This window comes from Ostrea edulis, chromosome 1, assembly GCF_947568905.1.
Source record: "Ostrea edulis chromosome 1, xbOstEdul1.1, whole genome shotgun sequence".
NCBI classification, from domain to species: Eukaryota; Metazoa; Mollusca; class Bivalvia; order Ostreida; family Ostreidae; genus Ostrea; species Ostrea edulis.
This window is the reverse complement of record NC_079164.1, coordinates 36,843,732-36,858,041: the sequence shown is the minus strand read 5'-3', so window position 1 is coordinate 36,858,041 and position 14,310 is coordinate 36,843,732. Positions and strand designations below refer to the sequence as shown.

Genomic DNA, 14,310 nt, shown 5'->3' with positions numbered 1-14,310 from the left:
TACTGTATATAAGTTTCATTTTATTTATCATACATGTATTGTTTAACACAACATTATGTATAATTTTTCCACTGAAAGGTCAGTACTCCCCTACATTGTATGCTATCTACAGCACAAAATTTGAAACCTGGATGCATTCATGTAAGCGGGGAGCATGGCTAGTTTTACACTGGTTCGCTGGTGACTGCCACTTAATTTTTCTTGCAGCAGACATACTTTATGTACCAGTACAAATCAAATTTTAATTGAGGAGAAAAAGGAGGGATAGAGAGATATTTCTAGAAACAGATATAAATACACAACATTCAAACATTTCCATATAGACACATCTACAAACATATACAGGTTCCAGAGTTATTGTCCCTGAACTAAGTAATGATTTGTACCATTAGATGAAGCTTGCTTTTGGTGACAGGGACTTAACTCCTGTTTTCCAGCAGTCAAATTTTAAAATTTACAGTTGGAAGAAATGAGAATGGTAAAGAATGGAGGGCAATGAGAACTGTAGACTGCATGATAAATAAGAAGTAAATACATTTGCACATCTTTCACACACATCAACAAAATATGCACATGTGACACGAATATAATTACTGTCAGTGTTGGTTAACAACTCACTTTCTTTTGGTGCATAGAAAAATATTCCTTAAAAATCATGTAAAAACCACTCAAAAACAAGACCTTTGCCTCTCACTCTACTTATTGTGAACCTTCTATTTTATGTGCAACAGTCATGACCTTAATAGTTAAATTTGGAAACAGACACAAATCTTTGATCTCTCGAGCATAAAATTGCACATTGGTGGTACAAAATACTGTATATATACTAATTTTACTTTATTTAAGATTTTGTGCAGTTGGGCCGATACACCTTCTTGTATACTTTAATATGATGTAGTGCTTGTTCCCTTCATATTTTAAACACAACCATAAATCTTTCTTTTCTGTCAAAGAATGTGAATCCTAATGATACAAGTACATAAACAGTAGTTCTATGTATGGAGATTTGTTCTGTAATATAGATTATTAATCTATGAAAAAGTACCTAGTAATTATGATAGTTCATTAATTAACTAGCATGTTTACATGGCATATAAATATGTGTCCTATATTTCAATACAAGACCAAGTATAGTATGAAAATTACCAGGTCAATCATGTTCCATATTGAAAATTTCAGTGAAACTTTCATAGAAAGATAAAAAAAAAAATTCTAGCTTTCAAACAGGAATAGTTTACACTGACAAAAAGTTATCTTCACAGAATTTCTTAAATTGTTAAACTCTGGTCGTCATATAGTAATAAACCAAAACATAAGCATCATCAAAGTTTCACAGAACATGGGAATGTCTTTGACTCCCAGACATGGGTATTGCACTGACAGGTTTGGCGGGTCGATTTCTGCTACGACTGTTTACTACGAACATCTTTTTCATACTTCTCCAGGAGAACAGATTTGTAGGTTTCTTGGTTAGTCCACAGGGCAGCAGCATCAGCATTCAGGGGGCTGTCATTGTTAGGTTCTGTGAAGAGAGAAACATCAACAGAGTTGGTCAAAATAATCAATATTTGTGCAGCAACTTTTGTCCAATATGCAGGCTTCGATATACGTCAGTGTTATTTCCCTTTGGAGAACTCTCGTACATATCATTTAAAAGGCACGAAACAATTTGTTTACATGTGGGAGTGGAACAAATATTCATCACTACATAAGTGAATCTGCTCATTAAGTTTCTCATACAGTTTTATCACCCAAATTCGACTGATACACAAACTAAGTAAATATTAAATATTCAGGGAGTAATTAAATCAATACACAGAATTTTTATATCACGTTATTTCGTTGCTCATATGTATCATATCCAGGATATTACTTGCAAATATGACATTGTTTTTATGTTTCCACTGTAATAAAATATTTCTTTTGATAATATTTTGTATTTCCTACATTTACATATTTAAATTTATCATCTTCCCCACTGACTGTAGGTCCACTCTGTCCCACTTTAAAAGCATTCAAAGTTCCACTAAATGCACCTCCTACACAGAAGAGCTCTCATCTCGAAACTTCACTGCAGAATTGTACCTCTCGGAAAAAAATATTGTGACGGATCAAAGAGCTACAGATCCACACTGTGTAAAAACCTTCAATTTACGGCGAACAAACACATGCGCACGGTAGGACGGAAACGATTCACCAAAATATTGATACTGTTCAATATAAGTGCTCAATTCATTCTCTCGATTTTCGGTTCGATGCATTTATTACAAAAGGGTTCAGTAATGCACATCAGACTCAGCCTGTTAACATTATTTTTACCTGCATGAGGGACAAAATAGCTTCGTATCACGTTCAGACTTGTTTGGCTTGAGGCTGACGAAAATAATTATGAACTTTATCAGTTTAAACCAGAGACAAGAGGCTTCTTACCCTTTTGCAGTTTGGAAACATTTTGCTCTTAAAATTATGATTTTGAATCTTGGTAATTAAATTTTTCATAAAACAATGCTATTAGATCAGTTTCTTCTGTTACAGTGAATTGTATCGTATTGAAAGTATTGAATCGTGGCTCAATCATTGCAATATGTATCATATCGTGAAGACTGAAGGGGGCATATCGTTTCAGCCCTAGCACACAGTTGAGGCCTTATATTACTATATTCTTGCATTGTCATCTTATAAATTTAATACCAAAAAATTCCCATCATATTTTCCTACTATACTTGTGTCCAAACATTACTTTCAAATATTCATTAAATCTCCATACAACCCGAAAACCCACAGCTTCATATGATTTCTTTTGTTGACGTAGCCATGTTAGGTAGCCAGTCAATTCGAACCCTGTTGCTATTGGTATCTATTCATAATATTTGTTACAAGTTATGTATTTGTTCTTTATTTATCATAAAGATAAATAATTAATAGAAACAAGAGGTACTGTGAGCAATGCTCACTAAGAATACCCCCCGCTTACCCCAATCTCCCAAAGGGTGTTGGTAATAGGTATAAACTACCTCTTTTCTGAGAGTAAAAAACAAATGGCATGACAAACCAAACCATATTGCTACTTCGATGTCCAGTGCGTGTGACCTTTGGACCCCAAAATCGATAGGGAACATCTTCATCCCATGGGTAGTCCATATCTATGATATGGTGACGGTAGGTGGAAAGGATAATGCTTTAGAGCCCGTAAACCATTGCGTCTACAGACGGACGGAGAACCCGATTCCAGTATACCCCCCCCCCCCCCCCACAACTTGTTGCGGGGGGTATAATTACAAAAAGTAGTTTTAATATCTAAAGGTAAAATAAGCTCTTGATTATTGAAAATGCTACAAAAGCCAGGTCTGATCCATTACACTCGTGTGACAGGGATGAGGACCGTGCCAGACTAATGAAAGCCAGGTAGCTGTGAGTTTACCTATTTGAATAATTATTATTTAACCAAACTGGGATGATTTATTATCTAAAATATTTACCTAAAAATATTTGTGGGGATATTAGTTCAAATAGATCTAGATGTTATGGTTTAAGTATGGAGAATTAACTGGGATTCAGGGCTCGAAATTCCATTATTTCATTTTAATAACTTAAACAAAATGTTTATTTATTTCTGGAAAACTCTGGTGGACTGGTAAATTTTTCTTGAGTCATAACCACACTTGTACGTTTCTGGAGATCAATTTATAAATTATTGTGATAAAGATATCATTTCATAGCAGTGGGTTGTTTTAATGACTCAAGAAAATCTCATAAAGTAAATATCCACACAAGTGCATACGGTGTAGGAAATAAAAATTTTCTTTGCTTTATATCCGCTACCAAACATCAGAAATTGAATCCAATAACTCATGTTTTGGTACTAGGACATTCACTTGCAACATTCTGAAAAATAATCTTCAAACCAGGCAGATATTATTGTATCAGAAATAAGTCATCTTTAGCCATCACTAATTTGTATACAAGAGTTGCCCAAGTGACGCATAATTTTCGTAGCTTTTTTTTTTGAAGAATTCCAAAATTTTCTAGTTTCCGATATCCCGTATTAACACATCAATCTTTAATATACAAAAATAACAATCAAAATTTGTTCTCGACTCATCAAATTTTCTAATCAAGTCGACTGAAGCTTCTCATAAGCCATGAGTCAAAGACTTGGGATTTCTCAAAAAATTCTCAAACTTAAGTTTGAGTTTTCTTTTATTTGAACAGTTAAAATTTAAGTAAAATCTTAAACTTCAGTCCAAATTTTGACTTAATATTGTTTCGAGAAATCCAAGCCAGGACTCACCTTGCAAAGATCTTAGTGAGAACCCTAAATTATGTGTAAATTACATAATTTTTACCTCCAAGCAGGCTTTGAATGGACAGGAGTATTGTTCTAACATCGTACAAAGCTGACCACTTCTCTTTGAGGATATCAAGACAGATATTCCCACTCTGGTCAACATTGGGGTGATAGCAGGGGGTATCAAATTTCACTGTTGGAGCCTGGTAAGGATATCCACTGGGAAACTCCAAGGTTAACTTATATTTCAGTCCTTCATAAACCTGTACAATGCAGTATAGGAAGACACTGTTAGTTTTACTCATCTGAACTGCAGTGATATAAAATCCGTTGACAGAAAGAGTACATCATTTTCATAAATTTATATAATTAAGAGACTTGGTTAATTTTTAAACCCTTACTGTTCCATTAGGTCCTGTTAGTGTAGCAATCCATTTAAATAAGTTGTCTCCATCAGGAAATGCTGACACACCTGGGTCTCCTTTAGTCTGTGAAATATTGAATTCATTAAAACTATAGAACATAGCAAGTGCATCACATGAGTAACATGAAATCATTTCAAGTGTAGAAATTTCCCTTAATTTATTGTATCTTGACTCTGACTTTGGTGTTACAAGGGCTGTCACTAACATGAGAATCTTTATCCTGTTTACAGAAAATTCATTTGAGACGCAAGGGTGTCTTATATGATGAGCCCTCAAACGCATCCCAAACTCGAGTAAAACTCAGGACTTAAATCCAGTGTTTTCTTGGGGGCTTTATCTTCAAAGACTTATCTATAATTGTGTATGGTTTAAAACCCCACAGCTGACCGTTAACGGTTTACATGTTTGTAAAACAAGACGGTGCCATGGAGTTCACAGTGTACCAGTCTCAGACTCGCTGTTTAAGCTAGTCAGGTACATCCACTTATACAGACAATTAGATACAATTCTAAAATACTGTACATATAAAATGTATGTGCTTCTCTGGTTTCTTCTTCTTTTAAATTGGAGTCTGCATGTAAAAGGGACTGGTTCACGTTTTCGAATTTTTTCCCCTTCATTTTTCATGTTAACGACATAGGGTCTAAGATATTGGTAAAATTTTGCATGACCCAAAAAGATGGCGAAATTGAAAATCACAAAATGTTCTTCAGAATGTTTATAAACACATTGGATACAACAGTAATTACAAAATAATTCCCTGTTCCCATTTGCCTAAACTGGTACCCTGATGACTTCGCATCTCTTATGTTTGTGTGTAGCCACCAATCAGCGGGGTACCAGTTTAATATATTGTCCTCCAGACAAAATTTTTATAAAGGACTAATACGTCGAAATGACTTCAATTTCAAAGCGCTGCAGCTATAGATAACTCATAATTAATACTACAAATTTGTAGTTTGATTCTGTGTTGTAACACAGTTGTAAACACAAACGATTCTGTGTTACGTAAACAAAGACTCAGGTCTTTTTATGTGAACAAACAAACAAGTGAAACGTTAATTTTGTAATTTAAAGCATCTTAAAGCTTCATTTTGTACAATCACACATATTAACTTTTAAATGACACATTTTTCCCAAAGTATACTTGAGATGTGATATATATAATAAACTTGGACCAGTATCCATTTATTTTAAAAAAAACCCGTAAACAATAACACACCTCCATCTTTGTTTTCAAAACAAATAATAAACTCTCTATAATGAGCTTCTGTCATGATGAATAACCTTAATTTTTTTGTAAAGCCTTCTAAGTTTCATATTAGACTGTAGATTTTTATCATTTAACATGTTTAAAGTGAAAAACAAAATTTGAAGGCAAATCGTGAATCAGTCCCTTTATTATTATTACAAATGTATGTTATCTGGTAGCCACAAGCTGCACTTTTTTCAAAATTGACGAAAATCATTTGTTCCAATTACAATATTAAAATCAAAACTTGCATTTTCTTTTGTCAACTGTTTATTCTAAATCCGACTCACTCATGATCATTCGATCAGTTAGTGATTGCGACCAAAAATATCATGTTGTTTTGATATGACCAAACAATACCCAAAGGTAAATTTAAGGCTGCAGAAAATCATTAAATTTGTGATACAGGACACTGAACAGGTGCTGTAATCACTGTAGTCCAATGTTATATAATTAAGTCTCATTAGTGCTATCTGATACCTCCACATTAGTGTCAGGTCAAACCCAAGAGAGGGTTATATCAAATTATTCTTTTTCTCACAAAAAAATCTTAAAGATGACAATATATATATATATCTAAATGTTATGTAAATCTACAATTTCGAATTTTAATAAAAGTTCTCATTTATTATGCAATCATAAAATAAATTCCCAAGACTTACCAACAGTGTCATCAGCTCCTGTTGCAGTCTGAAAAATCATAAGAAACGCAACATAAATAAGATTACTGCATGCTGTATTGTATAGTTTACAGTGTCTACCTAGTTTCATGGCTATAAAATAATAATGCATGCCTCTATACATGTATATATATAAATATATAATAATATGGTAAAAATGAAACACATTACTATAAAGTGGCATTAGGCCTACAACTAAGTTACTTCTACAGGGCTTAAAACTACCTTTTTATGTTACCAGACTACCAGTCCAGCCAGACTGATAAGGTATAATTTCAATCAGTCCGCAGAAAAATTTACAAGTTCACCAGAGTTTTCCAGAAATAATGAAAATATTTCGTTAATGTCATTAAAATCAGATAATGGTATTGGAATTGAACTCAATATGCCTCAGACAATATTGTAACACTTATGTGAGATTTATATTTACTAACCAGGTTCGTGTGATATCTACAGAGGAATGCCAAATGCATTTCGATAAGTAGGTTTTTCAATATGACATTTTAGAAAATTTACTAGTCCCATCAGACTAACTAAAACAAATGTCAAACTTTCAACCATTCACAGACTGAAGACCATATGTTAATTTTGAGCCCTGATTCTAGATCCAACAACTTGATGATTCCAAATTCATTTGTTTATAAATATAAAACAATGAACCTTGCAAACACTCCTAACATGATATTACTACGCAGTTCTGACACAGTGACTTGATTTATTTTTCATATAAATGCATGTTCATTATGCAGGTCCGGTACAATAAAGTTAGTTTAGTTTTTTTCATAACTCGATCAGCAGCATGTAGTCATTAAAATACTATTAGTCTATTACTGCTTTTAAAATGCTGTTTGTAAGAAATAGTTCAAACCACAGGAACACTGACACAATGTATAAAGAAAAACCAAAAAAAACAACTTTTTAAATTACATTTCTTAAGAGAGTTTTGTTTCAAAATAGTTAAATGATTAGAAGTTGTTAAGCAACAGCTGTTGTGTGTCTTATTTATTTTAGCTTAAAGAATAAAAGTCAATGAGGATCAACAGAATATTGGATGGGCAATCAGATTCCACAATGTAAAGTTATCATATTTATCTATGCTTCAACGCACAGAGAATAGTCATAGTGAACACAACAACAAAAGTTGTGAAGTCTAACAACAGCGTTACTTGTGGTGTTATGTGGTTAGCTATAATTTATAGTATAAACCTGTTCAAAAATCATTAAGCGACTTTTTGGCACTGCACTTAAGAAATTTTATTTAAACTAGCTTAAAAAAAAACCAAGCTATTTCAAATAGCTCAAACTCCTATGCTTGTGAACATCATATTACAGCCTAGTGTATCTTTACATTACAAACGTTACATATTGAAAAATCAGTAAACAAACCGTTTGCTAACTGAGTGGTTGTCTCGCGCTTGTCCTGAAGATCTAGACACGTCTTTGCTTCTTGTTGTCGTTGATGCTGAAGGGTTAGTATTCTGTGTAGCCATGTCGGGTTTATTTACAAACTGCTGGAGCTGTCTTGACTTGTCTTCGGTTTGAAAATCGTGTAAAAATCCAATAGCCAATGAATGGACTTGTTGGCTTCAGTGAACCAATCGTATTCAATGTTATATACAAACAAGTGAATCTTTGAGAAGTCGTACTTTGAAGAAGTCGGTAGCGATCGGAATATATATCAATCGCCCGAGAAAAAAACTTCTTTTTTTAAAAGCAGACTGCACTGGCGGATCCAGAACAGTTTCAGCAGGGGACCACATGTAGAATTTCCCTGGATAATCTATGCATAAATAAAGCAGAAAAATCATCCCTATAATAATAATAGTTTATTCACCAATCAAGGGCCCTCAGGGGGCATGTACATGTTAACAGGCAATTAATTACAACAATGAAAATAAATAACAATCAATTAGAAGTACTACTGGTAATACTGACAAAGTTCACACTTCTGCACTGCACATATCTATATAATTATATATGAAATACTGATTACAGACAAGATTTAAATTAACAGCATGATAAATAAAATAACCCAACTGCCTCACATAAGTTACTGGGATAGCAGATAATGATAGTGTCGTGTGAATACTTATATAAAAGAGAATAATAGCATTATATGAAAGAATAAAAAAAAAACAAAAAAAAAAAAAACCCACAAACCCACAATATGTTGACCTGATTACAGGGAGCACCAAGGGACAGTGCCTGTTAACAGTCTGGTAATAAATTTATTGTACCAGACCGTTGGTCTTGTACTCCCAGTAACCAAGACAGCTTACTATTGTAAAGTAAAGGAAATGTGTAGAATGCAAAGACATGTATTTGCAGTATCATATTACACTGTTCAAAATCATCTTACTGAATACAGCATGCTAGTATATTACATATTTACACGCAGGATCCAGTTGTTCTGAATGTTTTATGTCTAAAGCAGGAAGGTTAGAATACTTATATAAAAGAGAATAACGTTATATGAGAGAATAAAAACACGATATGTTGACCTGACTACAGGGAGTACCAAGGGACAGTGCCTGTTAACAATCTGGTAGTAAATTGTTGTACCAGACTGTTGGTCTTGTACTCCCAGTAGCCAAGACAGCCTACAGGTGTAAAGTATGAAGAGAGAAAATGTGCATAATGCAATGAAATGTAACATTTGTAGTATTATATCCCACTGTTTAAAATCATCTTACTAATTTGGATGAGAATATTTTCATCTTCATTGGTCATTAGCCATATAAGTTTTATTGATAACAACACGTAAAAAGTTGCCAAGTTGTTTTCAATGCGCGATTAGAAGATTTTTTTTATCTAAATGATAGATTAACATTAATGTAGATTTAGCATAAAAATGGTTAGTCATACTAACATAAGTATAGTATGTTTAGAGGTAAAACAATTTTTTTTAAAAATACTTTAAACAATTTTTAACGTTGCTAACAAGTTATTAGGCTTAAAAGGCAGGTTGTTTGCAAAAATCATTAAAATCGGTCGGTTTTAGTCATTTTATAGCAGCTGGATTCAGATATTCGTGGTCCCATGACTGGACAATTTTGAACGAAATTTTTGCGGGTTGGGGGCTAAAGGGTGGTTAGAAATAATATTATTAGGGGTCTGACTAAACTCCTATCCCCTTGGGGTGGGGATCTCAACCAAATGGGTTAAGTTACATTTTACACTCTTGACTACCTGGGGTTAGGCATAATTAATGGAATTGCGAATTTTTTCGGTATATCTAAGCAGATATCACCCAGAGCTTCCTAATCCCCTGGGTCAGAACTTCCTAACTCTTCAACTTCACACTAATCCCGGGGGTCAAAGTTAAGATACAAAAAGTGTAACCATACATACATGTAACTTCACCTTTAGCGTCCATAACACGTCAAAAGTTGTTTTCAGTGAGCGGTTAGAGTTAGAATATATTTTTTTTTTTTTATCTAAATGATATATTTAGGTTAGATTGATATAGATTTAGCAAACAATCAGCAAAAAATCGTACCCAATATAGTATGGTTAAGCGCCGAAAAAGCAAGGGATATACTATACGTATAACTTCACCTTTAGCGTCCACAACATGTAAAAAGTTATTTTCCATGCGCGATTAGATTTTTTAAAAAAAATCTAAATGATAGATTAAAGTTGAATTAATGTAGATTTATGATAAAAATGAATCGTACCCAAAGTCTTACTAAACTCCAAGCCAAGTGCCTAGCTGTGCTTTAAATGTAGAAAAAATACGGGGGGAATGTGTGAAACCAAGAAAATAAAGAACAAAATCTGGAAAATATGTGGGGAAAAAATACAGGAAAAATACGGAAAGTTGGACGTAGTCTATTTTCAATCAGAAATGCACTGGTCACGGGAATGTTTATATATAATGTTTTCAAAAAACATTGACTGCCAGAAATGTTATAATAGTGTTTTTAAAAACCATTTTTGTAACGTTTTAAGTTTACTTATTTTTAAATGTTTCATAGAACATTTTCCTAGCATACTTTGTTTTTTTTTTATATACTGCAATTATTTAAAATGACTTTATCATGTATTCTAATGATGTGATAATAATAACTAATCAGAACATAATTCATATAATTCTCGCAAAATCGTTGTTTGTAAACCAAAGTGGAAGTAATCCATGTCGTCGATCCTTTATAAATCAACATCCCTTGGCTCTTCAATAATGTCCTTGAATAAACGGGTAGATGGATCATTGTCTTTCAATATTGTAAAGAGGCTGTCAACTGAATTTTCTCTTATTTCATTATATCTGTATTAACTTTTTGAGATATCTTATTTAATGTATAAGATATCTTATAAAGATTATGAGGTATCTTATACAGTTTATAATATATCTAAATGAGATATCTTATAAACTTTAAATTATATAGTCATTTATGAGATATCTTATAAAATATATCAGATATCTTATAAAGTTTCTGAGATATCTTATAAAGCATATATCTTATATGTTTTATAAGATATCTTATAAAAATAATTTTATCAGATATCTTCTATTTTTTATATCTCATAAACTTGATAAAATATCTTACTTGATATATAAGATAATCTCATAAACTTTGAGATATCTTATAAACTGTAAATTATATGAGATATCTTTATAGAGGAATAAATATAAATATGGTGTGCCATAGCAAGACCCCTGACATCAATCAGTCAATATTGAACAATTCACTTACAACAAAAAATGTTTATGCCCCCCCCCCCCCTTTTTTTAAATAAACAAATGGAGAGGCATATTATCATGTATAAACACTGTGTACTAATATTTCATTTTAAGATATAGTATTGTTTTGATTAGTTGCAATATTTATTATAGGTACATAGCATCAGGTGTCCCCCCCCCCCCAACCACCACTTTAGTTCCCTTATTTACAATTACATGGGTGACTCTCCCCTCTATGTTTGATAGTAATGGTGAAGGGGGAAGAATGTAAGCTTAGAGTTATGAATTTACTGACCCATATATGGAAGGGGTAGATCCCTCTCACACCCCCCCCCCCCTACACAGATATTTGGGATTTTTATCTATATTCTCTTGATCGCTCGTTTTCCTCCAAATATACATGTATGCTTTGAATCAGCAGCTAAACCAACCCAAAGTGCAGTGTTTGTAATAAAGGTTGAATTATTCCTAAAACATTACACAATACATAGTACTGAAAGGAGCGGATCCAGAAATGCGCAAAATGGTTCAGAATGATTTGATCATAGGCAACCTTGAGGTACATGTAGTTATGTCCCAGATACGGAATGGGATTATGGAGCGCCAAATTAACAAACTCAAATAATTGAAGATATCTTCAATTATTTGAAGATATCATCAATTCAATTATTGCTCTCTTTAATTAAATTAATGTGCGCATTAAATCAATTATTGCTCTCATCAAATAAATTAATGCGCGCTTCAATTCAATTATTGCTCTCATCAATTGAGTTAATGCGTGCATCAATTGAATTAATGAGAGCAATAATTGATTTAATGCACGCATTAATTCAATTATTGCTCTCTTCAATTCAATTGATACACGCATTAATTCAATTAATGAGAGCAATGATAGATTTGATGCGCGCATTAATTCAATTATTGCTCTCTTCAATTCATTTGATGAGAGCATCAATTTAGTAGAAATATTGCTCGCAATAATTAATTTAGAGCTCGGTATAAATAATTTGATGATATCTTTAATTCAATTGAAGATATCTTTAAATCATTTACAATGCTTTTGTATAAGGAATTAATGCGCGCATCAATTCTTTTAAAGAGAGCAACAATTCAATTAAAGATATCATTAATTCAGTTGTGGATATGTTGAATTGAAGATATCTTTAATTCTATAGTTGCTCTCTCTAAAAGAATTATTGCTCTCTTCAAATGAATTAAAGATATCATTAATTCAATTGAAGAGAGCAATAATTGAATTAATACGCGCATTAAATCAATTATTGCTCTCATCAAATGAATTAATGCGCGCATCAATTCAAATATTGCCCTCATCAATTGATTTAATGCGCGCATTATATCAATTATTGCTCTCTTCAATTGAATTGTAGTGTGCATCAATTCAATTGTTGATATCATTAATTCATTTGAAGAGATCATTAATTCAATTAAAGCGCGCATTAAATCAGCTGAAGAATTAATGCTCTCATCAATTCAATTAATGCGCGCAATAATTCAGAATTGAAGATATCATTAATTATTTGAAGAGATCTTTAATTCAATTGTTGCGAGCATCAAATGAATTGATGATATCTTCAAATAATTGAAGATATCTTCAATTATTTGAGTTTATGTTAATTTGGCGCTCCATATGGGATGGGTGGACAAACAGGAAAAAAACCCACCCGAACTCTTGTGTAAATTCATTTTGATTTCTGTAACAATATTAAAGGACACTTTTAAATCCGTATGTCAGTTTGGATAGTGATGTAGAGCAAGGCCTCTACCAAATTAAAATTGTAATTTTCATGATCCCCCGGGTAGAGGTTGACTCTAGGGCAGGACTTGGTACAGTATATGGTGTTCATGTGTAAAACACTTAAACTTTCTTCTTTAATGCTTTTGATACTAAATTGAACCTAAACGGTTATTTACATAATGTAGAATGAGTAGATAGTCCTTTACCAAAACCATAAATTTCATGATTCCAGGTGTAGGGGTTTTGGTATCAGGGTGGGGCCAAAATAGTCAGTGAAAAAATGTTTTAACAATTCAACATCTTCTTAATTACTATATATTCTATAATTTTTGCTACATCATTGGTATGCAGCATTTTTGTGAAAAGGACAAGTTGTAAATTTCAGGGCCTAATTCTGCATCCCTGGGGCCTTAGAAGCAGGGCAAAAATTGCAATACATTGACCAATATTAAAAAACTCTTCTCCACAAATGAACACCAGTTACTAAAATACATAGTGATGTAGAGCAGGAATGGCTCTATCAAAATTGTAAATTTCATGATCCCCGGGGTTGGGGTTCTGACTCCAGGGCATGACCAAACTTGGTATAAATAGTGTATATATGTGCAAAACATTTACCTATCTTCATTACCGTTATTGGTGCCAAATTTAAACTTATACTTTAAAAAGATATTTAGGAGTAGGTAATCCTTTACCAAAATTGTAAATTTGACGATCTCAAGGAGTAAGAGTTTTGGTTCCAAGGTGGGGCCAAAATCATCATAGTGATTACTGTTTTTATCATTTGAATTAATGAAAGACTCATTTAATTTTGCTTATACGGTATAAAAACTAAATGCCTATAATAGGAAAAGCAGAAAAGGATGTACCACAATTGTGAATTTCACAACCCCAGGGTTTTAACTTTAGGATGGGTCCAGACTACATGCATTCATAACACGTTAATATGTTATGTTATGTAAAATCTTGCATCACTATGGGCACTTTCAGGAGCATTTAAGAACACATCTTGTTTTATTCTGTTGCTGTATATTAAAATTTAGCTTAGATATGCTGAACAGTAATTTTTTTCCCCCCCAAGAGTTTTGACTAATTAATATTCAGGTGAACGATAAAGCCTGATGCCTCTTTTCTGTGTTTCTGTTGTGTTGTGATTGTGTTGGGTATTTTAAAACAAGTCATATTCTTGAAATTTAGATACCTACCTGATGTTAATTGCTAGCAT

General features: G+C 32.8%; 1 protein-coding gene across 1 annotated transcript; it reads right to left on the bottom strand.

Annotated features, from left to right (window-relative positions):
• Nucleotides 1-8,231, bottom strand: LOC125657775 (ubiquitin-conjugating enzyme E2 C-like). Its single transcript, XM_048888538.2, has 5 exons — nt 8,032-8,231; nt 6,628-6,655; nt 4,690-4,776; nt 4,347-4,551; nt 1-1,522 (listed from the first exon to the last, which is right to left on the bottom strand). Exons 1-5 carry the CDS (start codon nt 8,133-8,135, stop codon nt 1,404-1,406), a joined length of 543 nt encoding a protein of 180 aa, XP_048744495.1. The 5' UTR covers nt 8,136-8,231; the 3' UTR covers nt 1-1,403.
• Between the last annotated feature and the right edge of the window lie 6,079 nt (nt 8,232-14,310).

Excerpts from the sequence above, each read along its gene's own strand:
- LOC125657775 (XM_048888538.2), bottom strand. The coding sequence starts at position 8,135 with ATGGCTACACAGAATACTAACCCTTCAGCATCAACGACAACAAGAAGC. Across the intron at positions 6,656-8,031 it reads AACCACTCAGTTAGCAAACG|ACTGCAACAGGAGCTGATGA; the intron begins GTTTGTTTACTG and ends ATGATTTTTCAG. Across the intron at positions 4,777-6,627 it reads AGGAGCTGATGACACTGTTG|ACTAAAGGAGACCCAGGTGT; the intron begins GTAAGTCTTGGG and ends AATATTTCACAG.